Source organism: Schistocerca piceifrons, chromosome 4 (assembly GCF_021461385.2).
Source record: "Schistocerca piceifrons isolate TAMUIC-IGC-003096 chromosome 4, iqSchPice1.1, whole genome shotgun sequence".
In the NCBI taxonomy this organism is placed as follows: domain Eukaryota; kingdom Metazoa; phylum Arthropoda; class Insecta; order Orthoptera; family Acrididae; genus Schistocerca; species Schistocerca piceifrons.
The window spans coordinates 527,417,106-527,440,881 of record NC_060141.1 but is presented as its reverse complement, the minus strand read 5'-3'; the positions used below and the strand labels follow the sequence as shown (position 1 = coordinate 527,440,881).

Genomic DNA, 23,776 nt, shown 5'->3' with positions numbered 1-23,776 from the left:
TGCATATGACACTAGTGTAACAGAGAGTGATATGAAGGAACCTCTGTCCATTACAACTAATATAAAGTCCTTAAGTCCTTGCATTCATGGTTCAATGCCAGTAAGCTGAGCCTAAATGTAAAGAAAACACACTATATACAATTTGGGGAGATGAGTCAAATCCAAGCTCTCCATCTGCCACTGGGTGGATATCAGTTAGAAATGGTACAATGCCCATAACTTTTAGGAATGTACGTTGACCAAGACAAGCTGGAAAGAGCATGTAACTCATCTCTCCCAAAAATGTTTTGCATGTTTTGCTCTGAGAATTATTTCTAAAGTTTGCTCCTCAGATAGAATATGGGTTATTTTGGTTACTTTCAGTCCCTAGTTTTCTGGAATAAAACTAAAAGTTGATCAAACAAAATTTTTAAATTACAGAAATTACAGCTTGGCTAGGGCTAACTGCAAATCCCTATTCAAAAAGTTATGTTTGTGTGCTGTACCAGCCATCTACAAATACAAATGTGTGTTGAGGGCAAAAAAGACATGTGAACCACTTTGGTGCCATTCTCTATAACATGCTGCCAACATATATACATCTACATCTACATCCATACTCCACAAGCCACCTGACGGTGTGTGGCGGAGGGTACCCTGAGTACCTCTATCGGTTCTCCCTTCTATTCCAGTCTCGTATTGATCACGGAAAGAAGGATTGTCAGTATGCTTCTGTGTGGGCTCTAATCTCTCTGATTTTATCCTCATGGTCTCTTCGCGAGATATACGTAGGAGGGAACAATATACTGCTTGACTCTTCGGTGAAGGTATTTTCTCGAAACTTTAACAAAAGCCCATACCGAGCTACTGAGCATCTCTCCTGCAGAGTCTTCCACTGGAGTTTATCTATCATCTCCGTAACGCTTTCGTGATTACTAAATGATCCTGTAATGAAGCGCACTGCTCTCCGTTGAATCTTCTCTATCTCTTCTATCAACCCTATCTGGTACGGATCCCCCACTGTTGAGCAGTATTCAAGCAGTGGGCGAACAAGCATACTGTAACCTACTTCCTTTGTTTTCGGATTGCATTTCCTTAGGATTCTTCCAATGAATCTCAGTCTGGCATCTGCTTTACCGACGATCAACTTTATATGATCATTCCATTTTAAATCACTCCTAATGCGTACTCCCAGATATTTTACAGAATTAACTGCTTCCAGTTGCTGACCTGCTATTTTGTAGCTAAATGATAAGGGATCTATCTTCCTATGTATTCACAGCACATTACACTTGTCTACATTGAGATTCAATTGCCATTCCCTGCACCATGCGTCAATTCGCTGCAGATCCTCCTGCATTTCAGTACAATTTTCCATTGCTACAACCTCTCGATACACCACAGCATCATCTGCAAAAAGCCTCAGTGAACTTCCAATGTCATCCACAAGGTCATTTATGTATATTGTGAATAGCAACAGTCCTATGACACTCCCCTGCGGCACACCTGAAATCACTCTCACTTCGGAAGACTTCTCTCCATTGAGAATGACATGCTGCGTTCTGTTATCTAGGAACTCTTCAATCCAATCACACAATTGGTCTGATAGTCCATATGCTCTTACTTTGTTCATTAAACGACTGTGGGGAACTGTATCGAACGCCTTGCAGAAGTCAAGAAACACGGCATCTACCTGTGAACCCGTGACTATGGCCCCCTGAGTCTCGTGGTCGAATAGCGCAAGCTGGGTTTCACACAACCGTCTTTTTCGAAACCCATGCTGATTCCTACAGAGTAGATTTCTAGTCTCCGTAAAAGTCATTATACTCGAACATAATACATGTTCCAAAATTCTACAACTGATCAACGTTAGAGATATAGGTCTATAGTTCTGCACATCTGTTCAACGTCCCATCTTGAAAATGGGGATGACCTGTGCCCTTTTCCAATCCTTTGGAACGCTACGCTCTTCTAGAGACCTACGGTACACTGCTGCAAGAAGGGGGGCAAGTTCCTTTGTGTACTCTGTGTAAAATCGAACTGGTATCCCATCAGGTCCAGCGGCCTTTCCTCTTTTGAGTGATTTTAATTGTTTCTCTATCCCTTTGTCGTCTATTTCGATATCTACCATTTTGTCATCTGTACAACAATCTAGAGAGGGAACTACAGTGCAGTCTTCCTCTGTGAAACAGCTTTGGAAAAAGACATTTAGTATTCTGTTTGAGACAAAAATGGCTTTTAGATCAGAGTTAAAATAATATCTTGTTGAACAGTGTTTTTACAATGTAAATGAATACGTTAGCTTATAGGATTACTAGGCCTTCATTCACTGTTGGGTTCTTTTGATTCTGTTAACTGATAGACATCAGTGCTGTGTTTGTCTTTGCAGAGAACATTTCTGCTGTTGGTTTTCTGTTTCCTCTGTTTCAGAAGCAGTGTGATACACCTCTGTTGAGAAGGATCTTGTGCTAGCCTAATAATGATGATTATAGTGATGGCAGGTTTTCGTGTGCTTGTGCTTTATACTTCTTAGCAGTGCTACACAATGCGCTCACATGTTTTATTTCTTGAGGGGTGTTTTAAATCAAAGATTCCTGATCCACCTACATCATTGACTGACTTATTGTACATTTTGTACTTTTCTGCACTGTTAAGTAAATTTGTTCATGTGTACACACTTTTTCTGTAGCTCTTTTATTTTCCTTTATCATTTATTTACTTACTGTGCATGTTGTACTCACAATGTAGACAATGTATTTTATGAATCACTTCCAATCATGACCGAGAGAGAGGTAGCTACTCCATTATTAATGTACAGGACTCGCATTTGAGAGGACCAGCCATCCTGACTTGAGGTTTTCCAAGGTTTCCCCTGTAACTAAGATGAATACTGGGAAGGTTCCTTTTATCAAGCCATCGCCAATTTCCTGCCCCATCCTCACCTTATTCTATCCTATTTTGACATGTCTAATACTATTGTACTAAATGGACTATGGACAAATAAATAAAAAAATAAAATTTACATACCCGGCGATTGTGTGTATGTATGAAGTTATATGGGCACCCAACCCTGTCTTCTTCGTGCTTCACATTTTTGGTAAGGCAGAGTATATGAACAACTGTAGTCAGCAGCATGAGTTAACCTCCTGAAGGCATAGCCACTGCATTTTGCAAATGTGAGTTCGCCTCTTAATGATGCTTCATTGCTGGAAACTCCTGCCCTCAATCTCCACTTGTCTCTGCCCTATGCCTACATGCATCCATGTCCCCACACCATTAACTGTATTCAGATTATTTCTTTTCTCTTTTAGCTAGATTTGTTATCTATGGATCTTCACCTGCTCGTTTAGTGCAACATACAGTATGCTACCTTGAGGGACAGGAAGTGAGCCAGATTTGGTTCAAATCCTTGTGGCAGATTAACGACCATGGCTGATGCATAGACAGCCTGAGTATGATTTTCTGGCCACTTTCCGCACTCATCCATGTCGTTGCTGGGCTTGTTCCCACTTTTAAACTCAGAAAATATTATACACAAACAGTTAAAATATGATAGCACACAGAACAAAGTTTCCATGACTTACAATTATGTGGTGCTCTCCCTTGGCCAAAACCTGAATGAAGCCTCTACCAGATGGGGTACACACTAATGAAAAGAATAAGAAGATACATGTATGGATTCTTATTCATAGTGTTCTCTGAGAAGTCTCTTTCTCTTTGTCTGTAAAATGGAGAGCATGCAGTACTTGTGTTGGAGAAAGTAGCCATTCCCGGGAGAATGCAACAACTGCTATACAGAAAACAGTTCCTGTCTATTTGTGTATTGTTGCATATGCTGATTTACATGGATTCTGTTCATGTGAGATTCTTTTGTTCACCACATCAGTATCTAATTCTGCATAATGTTAACATATTCAGTGGACAATAAACACTCCCTGGACATGTCTGCACTATGTGTTCCCACTGATTTAAAAGGCACATTGCAGAAGAGTTAGTAAAACTTTGTGAAATAGACTGTAGTGCTCTCTGTGACATATTGAGGTAGATACTGCAGAGACACTTCTGCTCACTCTTCAGTTTGCAGACGCATTACATAGTAGGTCATCACCTCAGATCATCGCTTACATTCCCCCTAGGATTTTACATTGTCAAATTACTGAAAGTGACATAGTATGTAAGTTGCATTAAAATCATAGTGGATTTACTGCCCTTTCATCTTACAAAATTTTAAGTATTTTATAAGATGTTGCAGCAATACACCTTGGAGAATCTTACTGAGACTGATAGTGGCTGCAGAAGCCTATACATTTATAAAGTTTATTTATATAGCTTTCTTGTGCCCTCCTCTTTTTGTTGTTTGAGTATCGTGGGAAGTTTCCATTCTTATTATCATTAATTCAAGATAACATCAATTTTCAGTTGTCAGACTCTTAAATGCTTAATGCTAATAACTCTGCTACCATTACTGAGAACAGTGTTATAATGTTTAAGGCACTGATCCTACATTTAGATGAAATGAGCTTCAAGTCCCTATCTAATTATGTGAATTTAGGTTTCCTGTAGCTTCTCTAGATACTTTGAGGCTGGCAGTTCCAGCTCGAATGCCCATGTGTTCACGGGAACAGGTGGGCAGGGGTGGGCAAAAAGGCCACACAAGGGCAGTCAGGCAGCTGGGTCATAGTGTATGCAATCATACTGCCCTGTCTGGCCGAGTAGATGCAGGCAGTGATGGCAAAGTGGTTCCTGCATGCGCTGAACATATGCAATGGGGTCATCTGATAGGTACCTTATATTACAACTGTCCTGTTGGTGAGCTGAGCTTGCAGTAAGTTTCCTGTGGCTTATGTCATGAACAAAGCTTCACATTCTCATCACTCTTCATTTCCTCAATTCCATTATCAGACAGCAAATAGCTAATAAAAGATATGATATATTGAAACAACCTTAGGGCAGCCACAATAAGTAAATTTCAGGGCATATTACATGCCACCAAAAAAGTAAATCTACATATATATTCTGCCAGCCATTGTACACTGCATGAAGGGATGGAATTTCGTACCATTATAATCATTCCCCTTCCTGTTGCACTCACATATGTGCTTAGGGGAAAATGTTTGTCTGTGTACCTCTGAACAATCCTTAAACTACCTTATTTTGAGCACACTCCTGTATATGTAGGGCAACCACAGCTGAAATTTCCCATGATTTGAATAAACAAGGCCACTGCAACTGTTAGAATTCTCTATTGGAGAACACGACCGGTTTTGCATATTCAGGGGCTTCATATCAAAAGATTAAGGTTGTATTTAAGCTGGATTAAGTCATTCCAGGTATCTAAAACTCCTGGCTCATGAATGATCAATGCTTCTTCCCAGGGCTGTCTACAGTAGAGGTTGGAGATGGCTTTAGCCCCCAATACATTTTATCATAGACACATTCGTAAGCCAGAAGTTTTAAGTAGCTGGATATAAATGTTGGAAATGGCTTTATCCTGTTTAAACAGAACCTTACTCTTTTGACCTGAAGATGCAAATTTAATTTGTGAAACCAGTCATGTTCTCCAATAATGACATCTAATAATCACAGTGGTCTTATTTATTGAAATCCCTTATTTTTTCCTTATACAGTATGAATGATGGATGCAGCTGAATCATTCTGAAGTCTATCACAAATTCTGGTTCTTTAAACGTCCTCAATAACATTCAGTGAAAAAATTATCTGTTTTCCCTCCAAGGATTCCCATCCAAGCTCACAGAATAGTTCTCTAACACTCTCACACTGACTGATCCAAACAGTAAAAAAATCTACATCTACATACATACTCTGTAAGCCACTATTTGATGCATGGCAGAGTGTACCTTGTACCACTGCTAGTCATTCCCTCTCCTTTTCCACTCACAAATGGAGTCAGAGGAAAATGTCTGTTTACAAGCTTGTGTATAAGCCCTAATCTGTGCAATCCTATCTTCACCATTATTACACGGGATGTATGTTGGTGACAGTAGGGTTATTCTGCAGCCCGTCACAAATACCAGCTCTCTAAGGTTTCTCAATAGTGTTTCACATAAAGAACACCTTCCCTCAAAATATTTCCATTTGAGTTCTCAGAGCATTTTCTTAAAACTCGCATGTCAGTCAAACCTACTGGTAACAAATCAAGCAGCATGCCACTCAATTGATTTCATGGTTTTTTTTCAATCTGGCCTGCTGGGAATCTCAAACACTTGAGAAGCACTCAAGAATGGGTTGTGCAAGTTTTCTGCACACAGTATCATTTACGAATGAGTTACATTTTCCTACAATTCTCCCAAAAAACTGAAGGCGACCATTCCCCTTCCCGACAATCAACCTTACAAGCTCATTCCATTTTGTACCAGTTTTCTAATGTTACGGTTGGAAATTTAACTGAAGTATCTGTGTCAAGCAACACACCTATTCACCTGCATTCATTTTCATTCTCACACGTTTATAGCAATCTGGCATTCATAAAAACAAATAAAAATTCTGTTTAAGTTTTCATACAGACACTCAGAGACAACATTTTCCCATATACTACAGCACAGCAGCAGGTTGCTGCTCACCCTATCCTTCAGACTCTTTGCATATACAGAGAATAAGAGCAGTTTTAGTACACTTCCATGGGACACTCATGACAATACCTTTGCCTTCAATAAACACCCACCATCCAGGATAATATACTGGGTTCTATTACCTAAAAGTCTTTGAGCTATTCACATATCTGACAACCTACTCTGTATGCTCAGTCCTTTGAGCGCTGTGTGGCACTGTGTCAAATGCTTTTCCGAAATCTATGAATATGGAATATGCCTCTTGCCCATCATCCATCATTTGCAGGATATTGTACAAGAACAGGGCATGCCATGTTTCATGAAAGCAATGCTTTCTAAATCCAAGCTCACTTATGAATAGAAGCTTTCCTCTCTCAAGAAAATTTATTACATTCAAACTTATTATGTACTCAAGAATTCTGCAGCAAACTGATGTTAAAGACATTCGTATGTAACTTGGGGGGGGGGTTCATTCTTTTTAACCTTCTTATATACAAGAATTACCTGTGCTTTTTCCAGCCACTTAAGATTCCCCAATGGCTGAGAAATTAATGATAAATGAAGGCTAAGTAAGGGCCAATGCTGAAGAGTACTCTCTGTAAAAGCACTTTGGAACAGCATCTAGGCCTCACAACTTCTTTGTTTCTAGCTCTTTCAGATGTTTCTCAACATTAGGAATGCCTATTTCTATGCCCTCCATATGAGGGTTTGTGTGGTTGTTAAATAATGGTTTTTCTGTCTGATCCTCCTGCATAACTGATTTTCTAAACATGAAATTTAATGCCTGAGAATTGAATCAATGTCTTCCTTTAATCTGAACTAGTTGGGAATCCCTAACACTTAATCATTACTGAGGAATGACTCATGTTCTGCATGTGATAATTTAGAGCACCAAAAAATATTTACAGACAGTTGACAAGAGGAAAACTGAGGAGAGACATACCAAAAAAGAAATGTTGGATAAGAAATGCAACTCAATTTTAAATCTTTCTTTCTTGGCAGTGTGAAGGGATGTTTCATACTAATGCTGGCTGGTATCAGTCCAAATTCAAGTGAAAGGAATCGGTGGATATTTTGGTAATTAAAATATTCTGTGTCAAAACAAGAGAATTTTAACCACTGCTGATGGTTTGAATGAATTACATGAAAGCGAAGAAAATTATCAGAACCAACAAAATGTGAGATCTGTCTGGAACATTACCGTAAAGAAAAAAACTGGGGGGGGGGGGGGGGGGGGTATAATCCAAACCATCCCTCTGGTATTGGAAAAGAGTGAAATTATCTAAAACAAGTGCCCATGAAATTCAACAGACTTTCCCTCACTTACTAAAAATCAAAGGCAAAAACTAACACACACTATAGTCTAAAATATTCAGTTTTCCTTCACAGAGGCCAGTGCCAAGAGCCTTGCCGCAATGTTAACACTGGTTCCCATCAGATCACTGAAGTTAAGTGCTATCGAGCCGGGTTAGCACTTGGATGGGTGACCATCCTGTCTGTTGGCAAACAGGGTGCACTCAGCCCTTGTGACACAAACTGGGGGACTACTTGATTGAGAAGTAGCAGCTCCAGTCCCATAAACTGACATACGGCAATAAGAGCAGTGTGCTGCCCACATGCCCCTCTATATCTGCATCTAGTGATGCCTGTGGGCTGAGGAGGACACAGCACACGGTCAATACTGTTGGGCCTTCATGGCCTCTTTGGGCGGATTTTAGTTTAGTTTTTTTCACAGAGGCCCCCCCAGGTTTATGGACAACACACAACACATTAAAATCGTGCGATAACTTTGACCCTGTAAAAAGTCAGAATACTCAGAGACAAATCACTTAGCGCTTTCTGAGATTCTTTCATATATAACTGGAGGACAAGTGTCTTCTAACTGATACAGTTATATTTCAACCAGGTAACATTACTCTCATCAAATTTCATTATAAGACGGAGCCTGCATTTATTGTAGAAGGGCTTAAGTGCCAAATATTAATTTTTACCTACAACTACAATTAAACCTCCTGCTAGGTTGCTGAGGGTGGGGTACTACTGTTTTTCAGGCTCTTAGAGTGGTGTCACATCAGGTATTGTTTTCCACATTCATAATTCATAAAATTATCACAGAATATTTTATTCTTTTTTAATACATTAAATTGTCTGAAAGCACTATCTTATGTGATGTACTTCCTAAAACAAACTTAATTTGTCAGGAAACTAAATACAGATGTGTTCTGTTGTGTGAGCTATATGGAAAGAAGAATTTAACACAGATTTCATCATTTCTGACTGACATTCAGTGTGTTATTCATGGCTATTAGTCACTGAATACGTGATCTGCACTGCAGTGGGTTTGGGTCATAGTTTCAGAATAAAAGTATACTAAGTTGCTGCACCGTGTATTCCCACTTGATGGAACTACCATTAAGTCACTGCAACAGTCTTCCTGCTCTCTCCACACACCATATTGCATTACATATTCACGTCCTCTACCTTGGTTTTGCTGTTCATATTCTGCGAGTCCTTGATTCTTGCACGTCTCTTTTTTCCTCTACTCTTCGACGACATGCTTCACGGGTGGGAGAAAACCAACAATCATCAAGTTAATGACCACCCTACTTTTTCTGACACCTATTACATTTTTTGTGTTTTTCTCCTGTGTGCTCTTTTAGTTTTTGTAATTTTTTTTTCTTTTTGCTGTTACTTCTCCAAATACTCCAATAACTTGCAACTGACATTTCAGCCTTGTAGTTAGGAGTGCACCATTTCTATTAAGCTTCTGACAGGTTGATATAACACATTTACAAATCTCACTGATTATGTCCATTGGATTCCAGCCTTCACTCATAGCTTTATCGACCATTAAAATGTTGCTTATCTTTCAAAAAACTATAGTAGCTTATTTTCAGTTTTTCACAGTCATTTACCACAATTTTATCAATAACTGTGCTGTTAGAATCACTGGACAATATCTTATTAATATGTAGTTGTTTTGAAAAGACAGAAAGTACATAAAATGAGCAACATTTTCAATGAGACAGCTTACTCATTATGAAATACATCTACTTGTGAGTTTCACTGCATATTACAAGTTATGAGTTTATACGTGTATCGCCTTGTGTATTACCTTTTAAAAATGCATTACCTTTATTTTCACATGCCATCCAATGCATTTCTTCAGCATTAGAAGAATCAGCGCCTATTAGATATGTGAATACTCGTACAGGCATATGTGGGAAGTTATAATGCTTGAATATTTCACGATATTTATCTGGTGGTCCATCCGTTATCAACATTATTGCCTGATTACACTGGCAGCCTAATGAACTTTTGTTGTACTGCAAAAGAAAAGCAATTTCTTTATTGATGATCTTCAACACATAATCTGTAATGAGAAAAAAAGGCTAACAGTTATGTGTGTCAACTGTACTAAAGTTTTTCTACTAACAAGCAAGTTATTTAAGTTCACAACAATAAAATGACACACACTGTCGAACCATTAATCTTTCCAATGTCAGAAACAATGAGAAAACAGGTAAGATATAGTTTATTTAGCAGATGACAAAATGAGTAATAAAGCTTTTAATGACATAATCACACGATCATTTCATAATGCTGTAACCAGTTCCAAGCAGTGGTCATTTCCATACTATCAACAGATTAAAGCAGGAGACAAAGAATGGTTATAGAATTTATAAAATCTGCAAAGTAACTATCTACCTAATGACAAAAAATAACGAAATTGTACCTACAAGCACATGCCGCAAGTGGGGACATAATGTTCCAAAGGCAACAATAGATAGAGGTCAAGGGGTGTTATAAGCGGAGTGAAGGTCTCTCCTTGTCTATTTTTACATGTCGATATCCTCAAAAGGAACAGCTACTCTGGCCTATTTTATGGTTACATTCATTAGAGTAATGTAACATAACTTTTCACACAGGTAACAATAGATAAGGGTCAAGGGGTGCTACAGGTGAAGTGAAGGCCTCTTCTTGTCTATTTGTACATGTCGATATCCTTGAAAGGGACAGCTACTGCGGTCTATTTTATAGTTACATAAATAAGAGTAATGCAACATGGCAGAATCAGTAATACATCCAGACATTATATCTTTGTCTAGGGTTTAGAGTGGGGTTATGTACTCCTAATGTTAATATCTTTAACAACCTGCCCCTAGAACAAGGGCAAGAAATAGATAATTAAACCTAACAAAACAAAATATAGGCCTAAATTAAAAATATGACTTTATCTTTGAAGCTTCCCTAAAGGTCTTCCCTCTTCCATAAATTAGGAAAAATTAGGAACTTTGACCACTTACAACATAAATAGGCCACTGATTGATCCCTTGTAATTGAAACTATCATTTTACACTGATGAGCCAAAATATTATGACCATATGCTTAATAACTTGTTTGTCTGTCTTTGGAATGAAACATGTCACCGATTCTGCGTATCAGGGGTCAGACAGTTTGCTGGTAGGTTTGTGGCATTAAATGTCTACGCACAGGTCATGTAATTTACGTAAATAACGGAACACTAATTTGCATACATGGCGATGGTGCCTGATAGCGACACAGATGGGTTCCGTAGGATTTACATCAGGTGAATCTGGTCACCAGGACATCAACGTGAGGTCACCATAATGCTCCTCAAACCATTGTAACAAAGTTATGGCTCTGAGACAAAGACAATCATGCTCCTGAAAGATGACATCACCATCGGGAAGATGTCAAGCATGAAGGTATGTAGGTTGTCCACAACTGTCAGCATATCTTAGATTACTTCCGAAGGTCCCATGCAAGTGCAACGAATGTTTCCCATTGTATAATAATACTCCCACCAGCCTAAATCCATGGTACACTGCATGTTTTGAGCCTCTGTTCACCTCGATGATGGCGTTCACAGAGACAACCATCAGTCTAATGCAGCAGAAATGTGATTCGCATGAAGAGGCAACACATTTCCATTGATCAATGGCTGAATCCCAATGGTCTCTTGCCCATTGTAATTGTAACTGACAATGTTGTTGCTCAACCTGTGAAAACATGGGGGTGGCTGCTGCAGAGCTCCATGTTTAATAACGTACAATGAATGCTATGCATGCACCAGCATTGCGCTCTTCCAGCGGAGATGCTACATATCACCATCTATTCTATTTTACAGAGAAGACAAGCCTCCGAACCCTATGCACTGTGAAGAGCTGTCGTAGTCCAACCATTGGACTATGTTCACTGCTCTTGAGATATTTGTTCACAGACTCTGCGTAACAACAATCTGCACTTTGCCAGAGTTAATTATCTCAATGGATTTCCCCATTACCTGCCCGCATTTTGCTAGGGTGATCTCCCATACATGTCTGCTCTGCTTACATTCTTTTATTACTGCGTCACATTCCCGCAACACCACCAGGTGGCATCCAATTTCGCAGTGGGCAGTGGTCATAATGTTTTGGTTTATAAGTGTACAATCTGTCAGTATTTCTTACGGAATAGGGACTAATGCACATTGTACCTAGATCTCAGTTTTTAAATTATTTATCAAATGGCAGTGTCAGCCGCACAAAATTATGTATCTACATCTACACTCTGCAAACCACTGTAAAGTATATGGCACAGTGTCCTCTCTCTCGTTCTATGTACTAGTTTCTTCCCATTTCATTTTTGTATGGAGTGTGTGAAGAAATATTTCTCAAATGCCTCTCTGCATGTAATTAATCTAGTCTTGGGAGCAATACAAAAGAAGCTGCAGTAGCCTATAGACATAGATGCCTCACTTAATCTTGAAACTCTGTTAAGTCGGCTTTTGTAGGACAGTTTATGTCCATTTTCAAATGCCTCACTGTTCAGGTTTCTTTGTATATCCAATGACACTAGTTAAACACACTTTTGAACATTCATGCAGCCGTTCTTTGTATATCTTTAGTGACCTCTCTTAGTCTAATTTTGTATGCATCTAAAAACCTTGATCAGCATTTTGTGATGGCTTGCATGTGACTTTCAGAAGACAAAAAAATATTTTCATCGGTGGGTTCATATTTTGGTTGTCATGTATGATAATAACACTCATTTTAACATTCTCTGGAACACTTCTTTCTTTGAGGGTTACAGTCTCTTAGAATGAAGCTTGCTGAATTCCAAAGGAGTTATTTTTTAACTAGTGGTTGTGGCATCCAGCACACACCTCGATTATGATTAAGGAAATTAAACACATCATATTTAATTGATAAGTTAGATTCCATTGTATCTTTAACAGGAAGGGGAAATTCTACACCATCCCCCCACCCCCAGTTCTCTCCAGTTAAGATCAAGCAAACATAATTCAGTCCGACAGAAATTGTTCGATTCCTCCGTGATGAAGTACTCTAATGGATGTGAAATCAATAGAAATATTACAAGAGCATATTCGGGACTTAATTAAGGGAGGGGTCAATTGCAGTATTCAATTCAAGTAGCCGAAAATTGTTCTTTTACTTGACATAGCAATTTCTCAAATGAAATAAAAAAATGTTCATTTTCTCATTATATTCTTCCAGCTTACGAAGAAATAATAATCGGACTCTAATTTAACGGAATCTTAAGTTTCATAGAAGAGGCCGCGTAAGGAAACAAAGTAAGGGGAAAAATGACATTCGATATTCAACATAAAGGATATGATTATTCTAACATAAACGAAGGACGAGAATATGAGCATGTTTGATAACTATGGCATCGTACCTGAATTAAGAGAAAAAAAATATTGCATCACAACAAAACTATGACGAACCTGGCGCGCTCAGTCGATTGTTTCCTTGTTTCCGATATTATCATACGAGCAACGATCATTACAATAACAATTTTGAGACGATTAAACGCTACTCTTGTTAAGCAACACGTTAACTTTAAATTTTATACACTTCTGGCTGCAATCGAACCAATAGTGGACACATTTTTTACATTTTTTGTTAGTAGCCTATCTCAAAAACATGGTTTTGGTAGAATTCAAGTGTCTTGAGGTGGTGGAATCGCCGTCCACGCATTCTTTGTTTGATATAAGGAAAAAAGTGCAATTTAGACTATTAATATTTATTACTGTTAATGCTTATAATTACTGGAGTTAATGAAAAAGCGTCATCACCAACTAAAACCGCCTTTTATAGCGTGCCGAGTGTTCTCGAGTGTACGAGGTGTGGCTAGAAAAAAACCGGACTAGTACTGGTGAAACAATAAAACGAATGCAATAAGGCTGAAAGTCGCGTGGCCTGTCACGTGACTCTCGCTCCGCCTACTGCTCGAGTTTCATCTGCCTCCTGCACTCAGTCTGCCCGTGGCGTCTGTTTTAAGTAGTTGACGTTTTGTCTGTGCGTCGGAAAATGTTGAGTGTACAGAAAGAACAGCGTGTTAACATCAAATTTTGTTTCAAACTAGGAAAATCTGCAAGTGAAACGTTTGTAATGTGACAACAAGTGTACGGCGATGATTGTTTATCGCGAACACAAGTGTTTGAGTGGTTTAAACGATTTAAAGATGGCCGCGAAGACACCAGTGATGACACTCGCACTGGCAGACCATTGTCAGCAAAAACTGATGCAAACATTGAAAAAATCGGTAAACTTGTTCGACAAGATCGCCGTTTAACAATCAGAGCAGTGTCTGAGTTAACAGGAGTTGACAAGGAAAGTGTTAGGCAGATTCTTCATGAAAGTTTCAACATGAACAAAGTGTGTTCGAAAATGGTTCCAAAGTGTCTCACAATTGAACAGAAGGAACGCCGAAGAATGATTTGTTCTGACATCCTGGAAAACATTGAAAGTGATCCCACCTTCTTACAAAATCGATGCATTGGAAAACTCCTGGTTCTCCACGACAAAAAAAAGCACGAATGTCAAAATCGAAATTCAAGGCAACGATGATTGTTTTTTTTGACATCAAAGGGATTGTGCACATTGATTGGGTACCAGAGGGACAAACAGTGAATCAGCATTACTACATTAGCGTCCTGGCTACCCTACGTGAGCGAGTACGGAGAAAACGGAACGATTTGTGGAGAAAAAAGTCATTGATTCTTCACCAAGACAATGCCCCAGCTCACAGTGCGTTGTCAGTGAAGACGTTTTTGGCAAAACACAACATTCCCATCTTAGATCATCCACCCCCTGTAACTTTTTCTTTTCCCTAAAGTCAAGTCAGCTTTGAAAGGAACTAGATTTGAGACTAATGAAGCAGTAAAAGAAAAAGCGACGGAAGTAATGTATGGACTTACCGAAAATGATCTGCAGCATTGCTATGAACAGTGGAAAATTCGTATGGAGCGGTGTAGAGACCGAGGAGGAGAGTACATTGAAGGAGATAACATTAAATTGTAAATAATTGTAAATAAATGTTTTTCCAGCATCAGTCCGGTTTTTTTCTAGCCGCACCTCGTAATGCACGCAATGTGATATGTAATTTCAGTTCTGGCGGCAGTGTTCATGCATTACAGTATCTTTATTCCTTATCGGTAATTAACTCTATTTAAAAGAAACGTGAAGAGTTCTGGTGGAATTCTAAGGTATTTCAAAGAACTTCTTGGGTCTTCCATTATAAATTATTTCAGCAAGGATGCTGATCAATCGAGCTGACGTCTTTTCTTCATCCAGTCACGAATTGAACCACCTTTCTTATTTTTTCCTTATGCAGCAACAAGCTTTAACTCCATCACAACTCGTGCGACGTGCAGCTGCAAAAACTTTCACTTCAGACACGACTCAGGAACCCACAAAACTACGAAACTGAAGTGTATACTCGTTTTGCCGTGTCTACAGTCGAATATGAAACAATTTGCGTGCAACTCATTCCACACGAGTGGCGCAACCCAACGTGGTCGTGTAAACTAGGAGTGGTGATTTTAGTTGATCTTTGAAGACCGGAACAGTTGATTGCTACCTAAACGGTGCCTAGATGGTCAATAATATTGCATAATAATAGACGTTCTCCTTGGAAATTGGTTCAGATGGCTCTGAGCACAATGGGACTTAACTTCTGAGGTCATCTGTCCCCTAGAACTTAGAACTACTTAAACCTAACTAACCTAAGGACATCACACACATCCATGCCCGAGGCAGGATAAGAACCTGCCACCGTAGCGGTCGCGTGGTTCCAGACTGTAGCGCCTGGTACCGCTCGGCCACTTCGGCCGGCGTTCTCCTTAAACTGCTCAATAATATAGTGCAGAAATATTTTAGTTCGTAATATAAAGATTCTGCTCTTGTGATAATTACTCTATTTTGCTGTAAGCAGAAAAGAAAGATGAACGAAAAATTGAGTAAACGAGCGTCAAAGATCATTCATGAGAGCGTACCAGTTTCATAACTTTTTATGCGTTGTTGGTCCAAAAATTTATAGGCCTACATTAAAAATGGAGCAGCGCTATGTCCCCACACATGGGTACTTGTTTCACTTCTCCCCCGCCCGCACCAAGAAAGCCGGGGAGTACGGTATTGTTATTCGTTACAAAACTTCTTACGCACTTCTAGAAGTGATTTCCCTCGACTCCGCCAAACCTTTCGTTTAGCCAAATGTAGCACTACGTGGCTGAACGCAACGAGACAGTAGCACGGCTTTATCAAATGCTGTATAACCGTTTGTTTGTTGTTTTAAGTATGTAAGTAATGTTCGTGTAACAAATATTGAGTGGGTAGCCATCAGTTCTTGAGGCATGATCGATTTGAAAACTGACTAACTCATTAACCGGTACATCAAAAATGGCAATTTTATAGCCTTGCCCCCCCTCCCCCCCCCCCTGCTCCTAGGCTGGTAAAATTTCTTCCGACGCCTACACCTGATCACCAAGAGCCAAAATACTGGTACTATAATGAGAGACGTAATTCCACCAAGTCAGTGTTTACCTGTTGCGCTACAATACCTTGCTACTGAGAATTCTTTCGAAGATTTGAATTTATAAGTGCAGTTTGAGCTTAAAGTATATGGGACAGAGTTAAAAAAGTCTTGCAACAATAATCTAAGCACTAAACGATTATATTCTGGTAGGTAATGTATACACACACATCAATATCCATATATTCTTTTATTCATAATTTTGTTCTACCGCTAGTTAATTTTTTAAAAAAGCATCGTCCTTTCACGGTCTTTACCGTATTTTGTGAGTAGCAAATCATACGATTTCTGTTTTGCGCTAACATTCCAAAAGACCGACAATCAGATAGCCTACCGTACATATGTATTTCGAAGCACTCCGTCATGACGCTCTTTTGTCTTGTTTCGAACTCATTTTCAACACAACGAATAGTAAACACAATGATAGCCACATATTTAACATTGTCGAGTGGAAGAGACTGGCAAGGACATTGTCACTACCGCCCACAAACGGCACAATATTTCCAGGCAGCCCAATATATTTCAAAAGTTGTTTGTCAGTGTTATTGTGCAACCTCTCAATCTCACAATATCATCTATGGGTCGCTTTAGATCCAGGCCGGTACGAATAATCTGAATTTCGTTTACTGTTACAGATCTTGCGTTTCCTCGGTCGAATCCATCGGGAACGGATGTTTTTCACAGCTAAATGTTCATGCAAAACTGAATGTAGGCCACTGTAGTCTTCGATATGACCCTGTATCTCGTGCAAGTCACATGCCGATGCTCCTCAATCTTGTTGCGTACAGCACCTGCTCTTTTTGGAGCATTGTGGCTGAGGTAGCCCCTCTTTTAACTATAATCTACTGTAGATTCTTCGAGCAAAAAACGGTGCCCAGTAGTTGCACGGAAGCACAAGACACACGGTCGATCACTCACTATTAACAAGGAATCATCCAGCCTCAGTCATCTGTCCCCTTTTTAACCGTGTCTTTCTCGGTATTTTATCCATGATTTTATCTATTTATTCTGTTGTGCCTCGTCGGGATTTTTCGACGGGGTTTCCTGAAGCTCGTGTTATCGGGGTTTCCTTTCAATTCTTGTGAAGGAACGGAACTTGGTTTTCCGTTTTATTGTTATTTTATAATAGATTTTCACCGTGCTCTTGGGCATATCGTTAATATTAAGGTGCTGGTGACCTTACTGTTTAGCGCCCTAAGCCTTACCTTGCATACAGTATTAATAGTAACCTCAGAGTTTTTGCAGATGATGCAACCACCTAGAATGAAAGGAGCTGCATAAATAATCAGCTCTCGATAAGACTTCAAAGTGGTGCAACTTGCTTTAAATGTTCAAAAACGTAAAAATGTGCGCATCACAAAACGCAAAAAGTAACAGGCTATGACTACAGTACCAACAAGTCACAGTTTGAATCGGTCAACTTATACGAATACCGGTTGTAACATTTTGTAGGAATATACAGTTCGTTCAAAAAGTTCTGAGACTTATTTTACTCCTGGCGTATAACCCACGCCAGTACCTTCAAGCAACAATGTGCGTTCGATCAGTCAGTTGTGAGTAGGCATTGTTCAGCAGCATACGTACCATCGCAGTGTGCAATTGAGCAACATCTCTAAAACAAGTGTTTCAAGACATTCTACAGAATGTTTTGAAGAAGAAAAAAGTGTGTGCAAAGCTGAGTGGACGCATGCAGCAACCTGATTGAAATGCAAAACGCGAACAGTTTTATCCTGATCAAATCGTCACGAGTGGAAATACTTGGTGTTATCAATACAAACCAACCAAAAAACGACAAAGTACAGAAATGCAGAGGAATATCAACGCTATTTCGACATAACTGACACTGAAAACAACGTGACACGCATGTTGAACAACATCGCAAAGAAGGACTTTTCTGAGAGTTTTACGTGGATGTATGAACGTTCTGTGCGGTGTATTCCAGTGTGGAGAATTATGTATGATATCTGAATCATTAAAGCCACCATCTTAACGTTTCTCAATTTTTTTAATCTAGTCTCTACATTTTTGGGGCTGACGGGGTATGAAACGATCTCAAAGAGCAGTCGAAGTGGAAGAGGGGGCAGACTGCGTTTCATTAGTTCAATACTAGGGAAATGCAATCAATCTAGAAAGGAGACTGCATACAAAACACTCCTCCCCACACATCCTAGGGTATTGCTCAATGTGTGGGAGCATATTTAACGCATACAGAGGAGAGCAGGACGAATGCTCACCGGTTTGTTTTAACTGTGGGAGAGTGTCACAAACATGCTGAGGAAACTGAACTGTCAGAAACTTTGAGACAGAGTCTGTCCATCCCGAGAAATCCTGCTTACAAAGTTCCGAGAACTGGCTTTAAATGAGGAGTATATTACTACCCTTTACACATCGCTCCCGCAGGCATCTTGATGATGAGATTACATTAATTACAGCATGCACAGGGGCATTTAAACATCGCACAGAGGCATTTAAACAGTCATTCATCGCTTGCTACTTACGTGAATGGAACGGGAAGAAGCCCAAATAATTGGTTCAATGGCAAGTAACCTCTAGTTTGCAGATTGTGGGTGTGTATGTAGATGTAGATGCTGTTGTGTACGCCACGTCAGCGGGCAACTTTCCTTGCTGAAAGTCCTTCTATCCGTGAAGTGACGATTCTCTCAGCTTGAGCTAGAAATGACCCTTTCAGAACACAGATTGACAGGGTGAACAGTGCATACAAACTCCATAGCCTCGCTTACGATTGAATACATTGTGCGCTCTATCGAACTGAACTGAGGATGCAGATTTAGTTTTATCTCCATTAGCCATTTTCCTAGGCCAAAAGATAATCGAGAACGAAGTTTAGATCAAAAGCCACAAACAATTCAATCCATGAGGGCGTTGCAAAATTGTTTTTGGGCTACAGAAAGGCGTATTGGTTTTCGTCGGACCATCGATGTTAGTTACGAGTTGATACCTTCATTAGTGAAAGTTACTCCGTCAGTAAAGAGTATTAACGGTATTACTCGCCGACATGCAATTAACCAACGACAAGATTCCAATCTTGACACACATGCTTGGAATGACATGAGGTTTTATTAGAACCAAAAAAACAAAGTTCACAAAATGTCCGACAGATGCACGTCGTTTGGTGATGATCGTGTGCTCAGCCGCGTCTTTGGTCATGCTTGGCCTCCCAGGTCCTCAGACCTCAGTCCGTGCGATTATTGGCTTTGGGGTTACCTGAAGTCGCAAGTGTATCGTGATCGATCGACATCTCTAGGGATGCTGAAGGACAACATCCGAAGCCAATGCCTCACCATAACTCCGGGCATGCTTTACAGTGCTGTTCACAACATTATTCCTCGACTACAGCTATTGTTGAGGAATGATGGTGGACATATTGGGCACTTCCTGTAAAGAACATCATCTTTGCTTTGTCTTACTTTGTTATGCTAATTATTGCTGTTCTGATCAGATGAAGCGCCATCTGTCGGACATTTTTTGAACTTTTGTATTTTTTTGGTTCTAATAAAACCCCATGTCATTCCAAGCATGTGTGTCAATTTGTACCTCTCTATCTACATTATTCCGTGATTTATTCAGTTTTCAAATTTATACGACTTTTTGATCACCCAGTACATCTATATCTACATGATTACTCTGCAATTCACACTTAAGTACCTGGCAGAGGGTTCATTGAACCATTTTCATACTACTTCTCTACCATTCCACTCTCGAGTGGCACCTGGGAAAAAGGAACACTTAAATCTTTCCGTTCGAGCTCTGATTTCTCTTATTTTATTATGATGATCATTTCTCCCTACGTAGGTGGGTGTCAACAAATATTTTCGCATTCGGAAGAGAAAGTTGGTGATTGAAATTTCGTAAATAGTTCTCGCAGCAAAGAAAACCGCCTTTGTTTCAGTGACTGCCACCCCAACTCGCGTATCATATCAGTAACACTCTCGCCCCTATTGCGCGATAGCGCGAAACGAGCTGCCCTTCTTTGCACTTTTTCGATGTCCTCCGTCAATCCTACCTGGAAAGGATCCCACACCCCGCAGCATTTCCAGCACAGGACGGACAAGTGTCCATTAATATAGGCTGTCTCTTCAGTGTGTTTATAGCATCTTCTAAGTGTTCTGCCAACAAAGCGCAATCTTTGTTTCGCTTTCCCCACAATATTATCTATGTGGTCTTTCCAATTTCAGTTGCTCGTAATTGTAATTCCTAGGTATTTAGTCGAACTGACAGCCCTTAGATTTGTGCGATTCCAATCATATACCTTCATCCCCTTCTGGGACATGTTGAATCCATCGTAAATGATAAGGACAGAGGCCGTGCTGTCATCAAGTCCGCCTTATTCTTGTAGATACTCTGGGTATGCTTGTTGAAAGACTACTTCCTAACAACTGACAATGTCTTCTACTTCATCCGCAATCTGTTCATTTGCACGTTCAGATAAAATGTGACTGCTGGGCATTGCACCAGTATCAAGCCGTTCGGTGAAAACACGAGTAAACACTGCCGAATCTGGTTTGGAAATCGTTACCATGGTCTCTACAAGTAGCAGCACCATTTCCGCTACAAGATCCGTTAGCAAATACCATATCAGCATATTCAACATGTGTAGATACGTGCGGCATGCCTAAACGATACACTAGAATTAGGCAACAAATCACATTGCCAGTTGAAAAGTCAATTATGTAAACTCAAACGCAACTTCACAACTTGAAATTCAAATATAAAACCGCAGTCGATAAATAAACCCATAGAGATTGAAGTATAAACACGTGAAGTGAAATCTTATCTCTCTAACCAGGTACGTCTACAGCGAGGTGACAAAAGACATGGGATAGTGATATGCACACAGACTTGTGGCAGTAGAATCGCGTTCAAAAGGTGTAAAAGGGCAGTGCACTGGCGGAGCCGTCATTTGTACTCAGGTGATTCATGTGAAAAGGTTTCCGACTTTGAACGCAGAGTGGTAGTTGAACCTAGAAATGGTTCAAATGGCTCTGAACACTATGGGACTTAACTTCTGAGGTCATCAGTCCCTTAGAACTTAGAACTACTTAAACCTAACTAACCTAAGGACATCACATACATCCATGCTCGAGGCAGAATTCGAACCTGCGACCGTAGCGGTCGCGCGGTTCCAGACTATAGCGCCTAGAACCGCTCGGCCACTCCAACTGGCTAGTTGAACCTAGACACGTGGGACATTCCATTGCGAAACCGTCAATTAATTAAATATTCCGAGATCCACAGTGTCAAGAGTATGCCAAGAACACTAATTTTTTTTCAGTTATGTCTCAATACGGACAATGGGCATTACGTCTCACCACGGACAACGCAGTGGCTGACGGCCTTCACTCAACGACTGAGAGCAGCAGCATTTGCGTAGAGCTGTCAGTGCTAAAAAATAAACAACACTGCATGAAATAGCTGCAGAAATCAAGGTGGGACGTACGACGAACGTACGCGTTAGGAGAGTGCAGCGAAATTCGGCGTAATGGGCTATGGCAGCAGACGACCGACGCCAAGTGTCTTTGCTAACAGCACGACATCGCCTGCAGCGCATCTCCTGCGCTCATGTCGATATTCGTTGGACGCCACACGACTGTAAAACCGCGGCCTTGTCAGATGAGTCCTGATTTCAGTTTGTAAGAGCTGATGGTAGGGTAAGAGTGTGGCCCAGTCCCCACGAAGCCATGGACCCAAGCTGTCAACAAGGAACTGTGCAAGTTGGTGGTGGCTCCACAGTGGTGCGGGACTGGGTCCTCTGGTCCAACTGAACCGATCATTGAATGGAAATGGTTATGTTCGGCTAGGTGGAGACCATTTGCAGCCATTCATGGACTTCATGAGCCCAAACTACGACAGAATTCCGTGGATGACAATGCGTCATGTCACCGGGGCATAGTTATTCGCGACTGGTTTAAAGAATATTCTGGAGACTTCTGGCGAATGATTTGGCCATCCAAATCGCCTGAGATGAATCCCATCGATCATTTATGGGACATAATCGAGAGGTCAGGTTGTGCACAAAAGCCAGCGTCGGCAATACTTTCACAATTAAGGACAGCTATAGAGGCAGCAAGGCCCAGTGTTTGTACATGGGATTTCCAACGACTTGTTGAGTCCATGCCACGCCGAGCTGCTGCACTACGCCGGGCAAAAGGAGGTCCGACACGATATTAGGAGGTACCCCATGTCTTTTCTCACCTCAGTGTAAGTCATCAATAAAAGCTCTACACATGTTATATGCAATGTTTTATTAGAATTAATCTCTGGTACCAGCTACTTAATTCATTCTGGAAACTCCTTGCCGGCCGTGGTGGGCAAGCGGTTCTAGGCGCTTCAGTCCGGAACCGCGAGACCTCTACGGTCGCAGGTTCGAATCCTGCCTCGGGTATGGATGTGTGTGATGTCCTTAGGTTACTTAGGTTTAAGTAGTTCTAAGTTCTAGGGCACTGATGACCACAGATGTTAAGTCCTATAGTGCTCAGAGCCATTTGAACCATTTTTTTGGAAACTCCTTAAATATTTGTTATTTTTCCAGAAACAGCCCATATAGCGACTTTCTTGACAAACTATGGAAGGAATTCCTCACTGTGAATGGACATAAGCCAACAAGAACAGAAGTATGCGGTAAGGTGTCATGTAAAGTCACGAACAGTCACGCCAAGAATCGACAAGCCGTATGCACAGTGTGAACGACAGTACACGATGTGTTTAGTAGACTCTGCAAAACACTGTTGAGAATCTCTGTAGGTAGGTTGTTCCATTCCCCCTTCGAAGCGGTTTTCAGCTCCAGATTATTAATTTCAAAAATGAGTACAAACGTAATCAGTTTTTTTACTTGTAACTCATCAAAAATATTTACTGAAATGAAAGAGAAAACATAAAGGAACAAAGAGGAAATAGTAAGAGTAAAAAAAATTGTGAATATTGTCAAATTTATGGTAAAACCAAAGTTAGTCACATGCGCATCAACGGCACCCTTTGCTGATCCGACCAGTGCGTGTGGCTACTATTTTGTCGTTTGTATGGGCTGGTTGTGGCGATAGCAGTTTGGGGAGGGGAGGGGGTGGGGGTGGGGAGTGGACAATCATTATCATCACCCTCAGTCATAGCCTACCAAGGGATAACCAGTTTCACTTTACTGAGTGATACTGTAACTGTTCGTCCATCCATGTCAGTGTCATACGTCTTGTCCCTCCGCACTTATACTGCATCCGGGACGTCATATGATGCCTCTACGGGTCTAACTGTAACGGTATACGAGAGGTGGTCATGAAGTTTTAACTGTCATCCCAAAAAGAAAATTACCGAGCGAGGTGGTGCAGTGGCTAGAACATTGGACTCGCATTCGGGAAGACGACTGTTCAGACCCGCGT

General features: G+C 40.4%; 1 protein-coding gene across 1 annotated transcript in view; it reads right to left on the bottom strand.

Annotated features, from left to right (window-relative positions):
- Positions 1-23,776, bottom strand: part of LOC124795457 (voltage-dependent calcium channel subunit alpha-2/delta-3) — a 496,470-nt gene that overhangs the window by 320,344 nt on the left and 152,350 nt on the right. Inside the window, exon 6 of the mRNA XM_047259484.1 lies at positions 9,682-9,874. Coding sequence (XP_047115440.1) covers positions 9,682-9,874 — 193 coding nt within the window. The remainder of the gene's footprint in view (positions 1-9,681; positions 9,875-23,776) is intronic.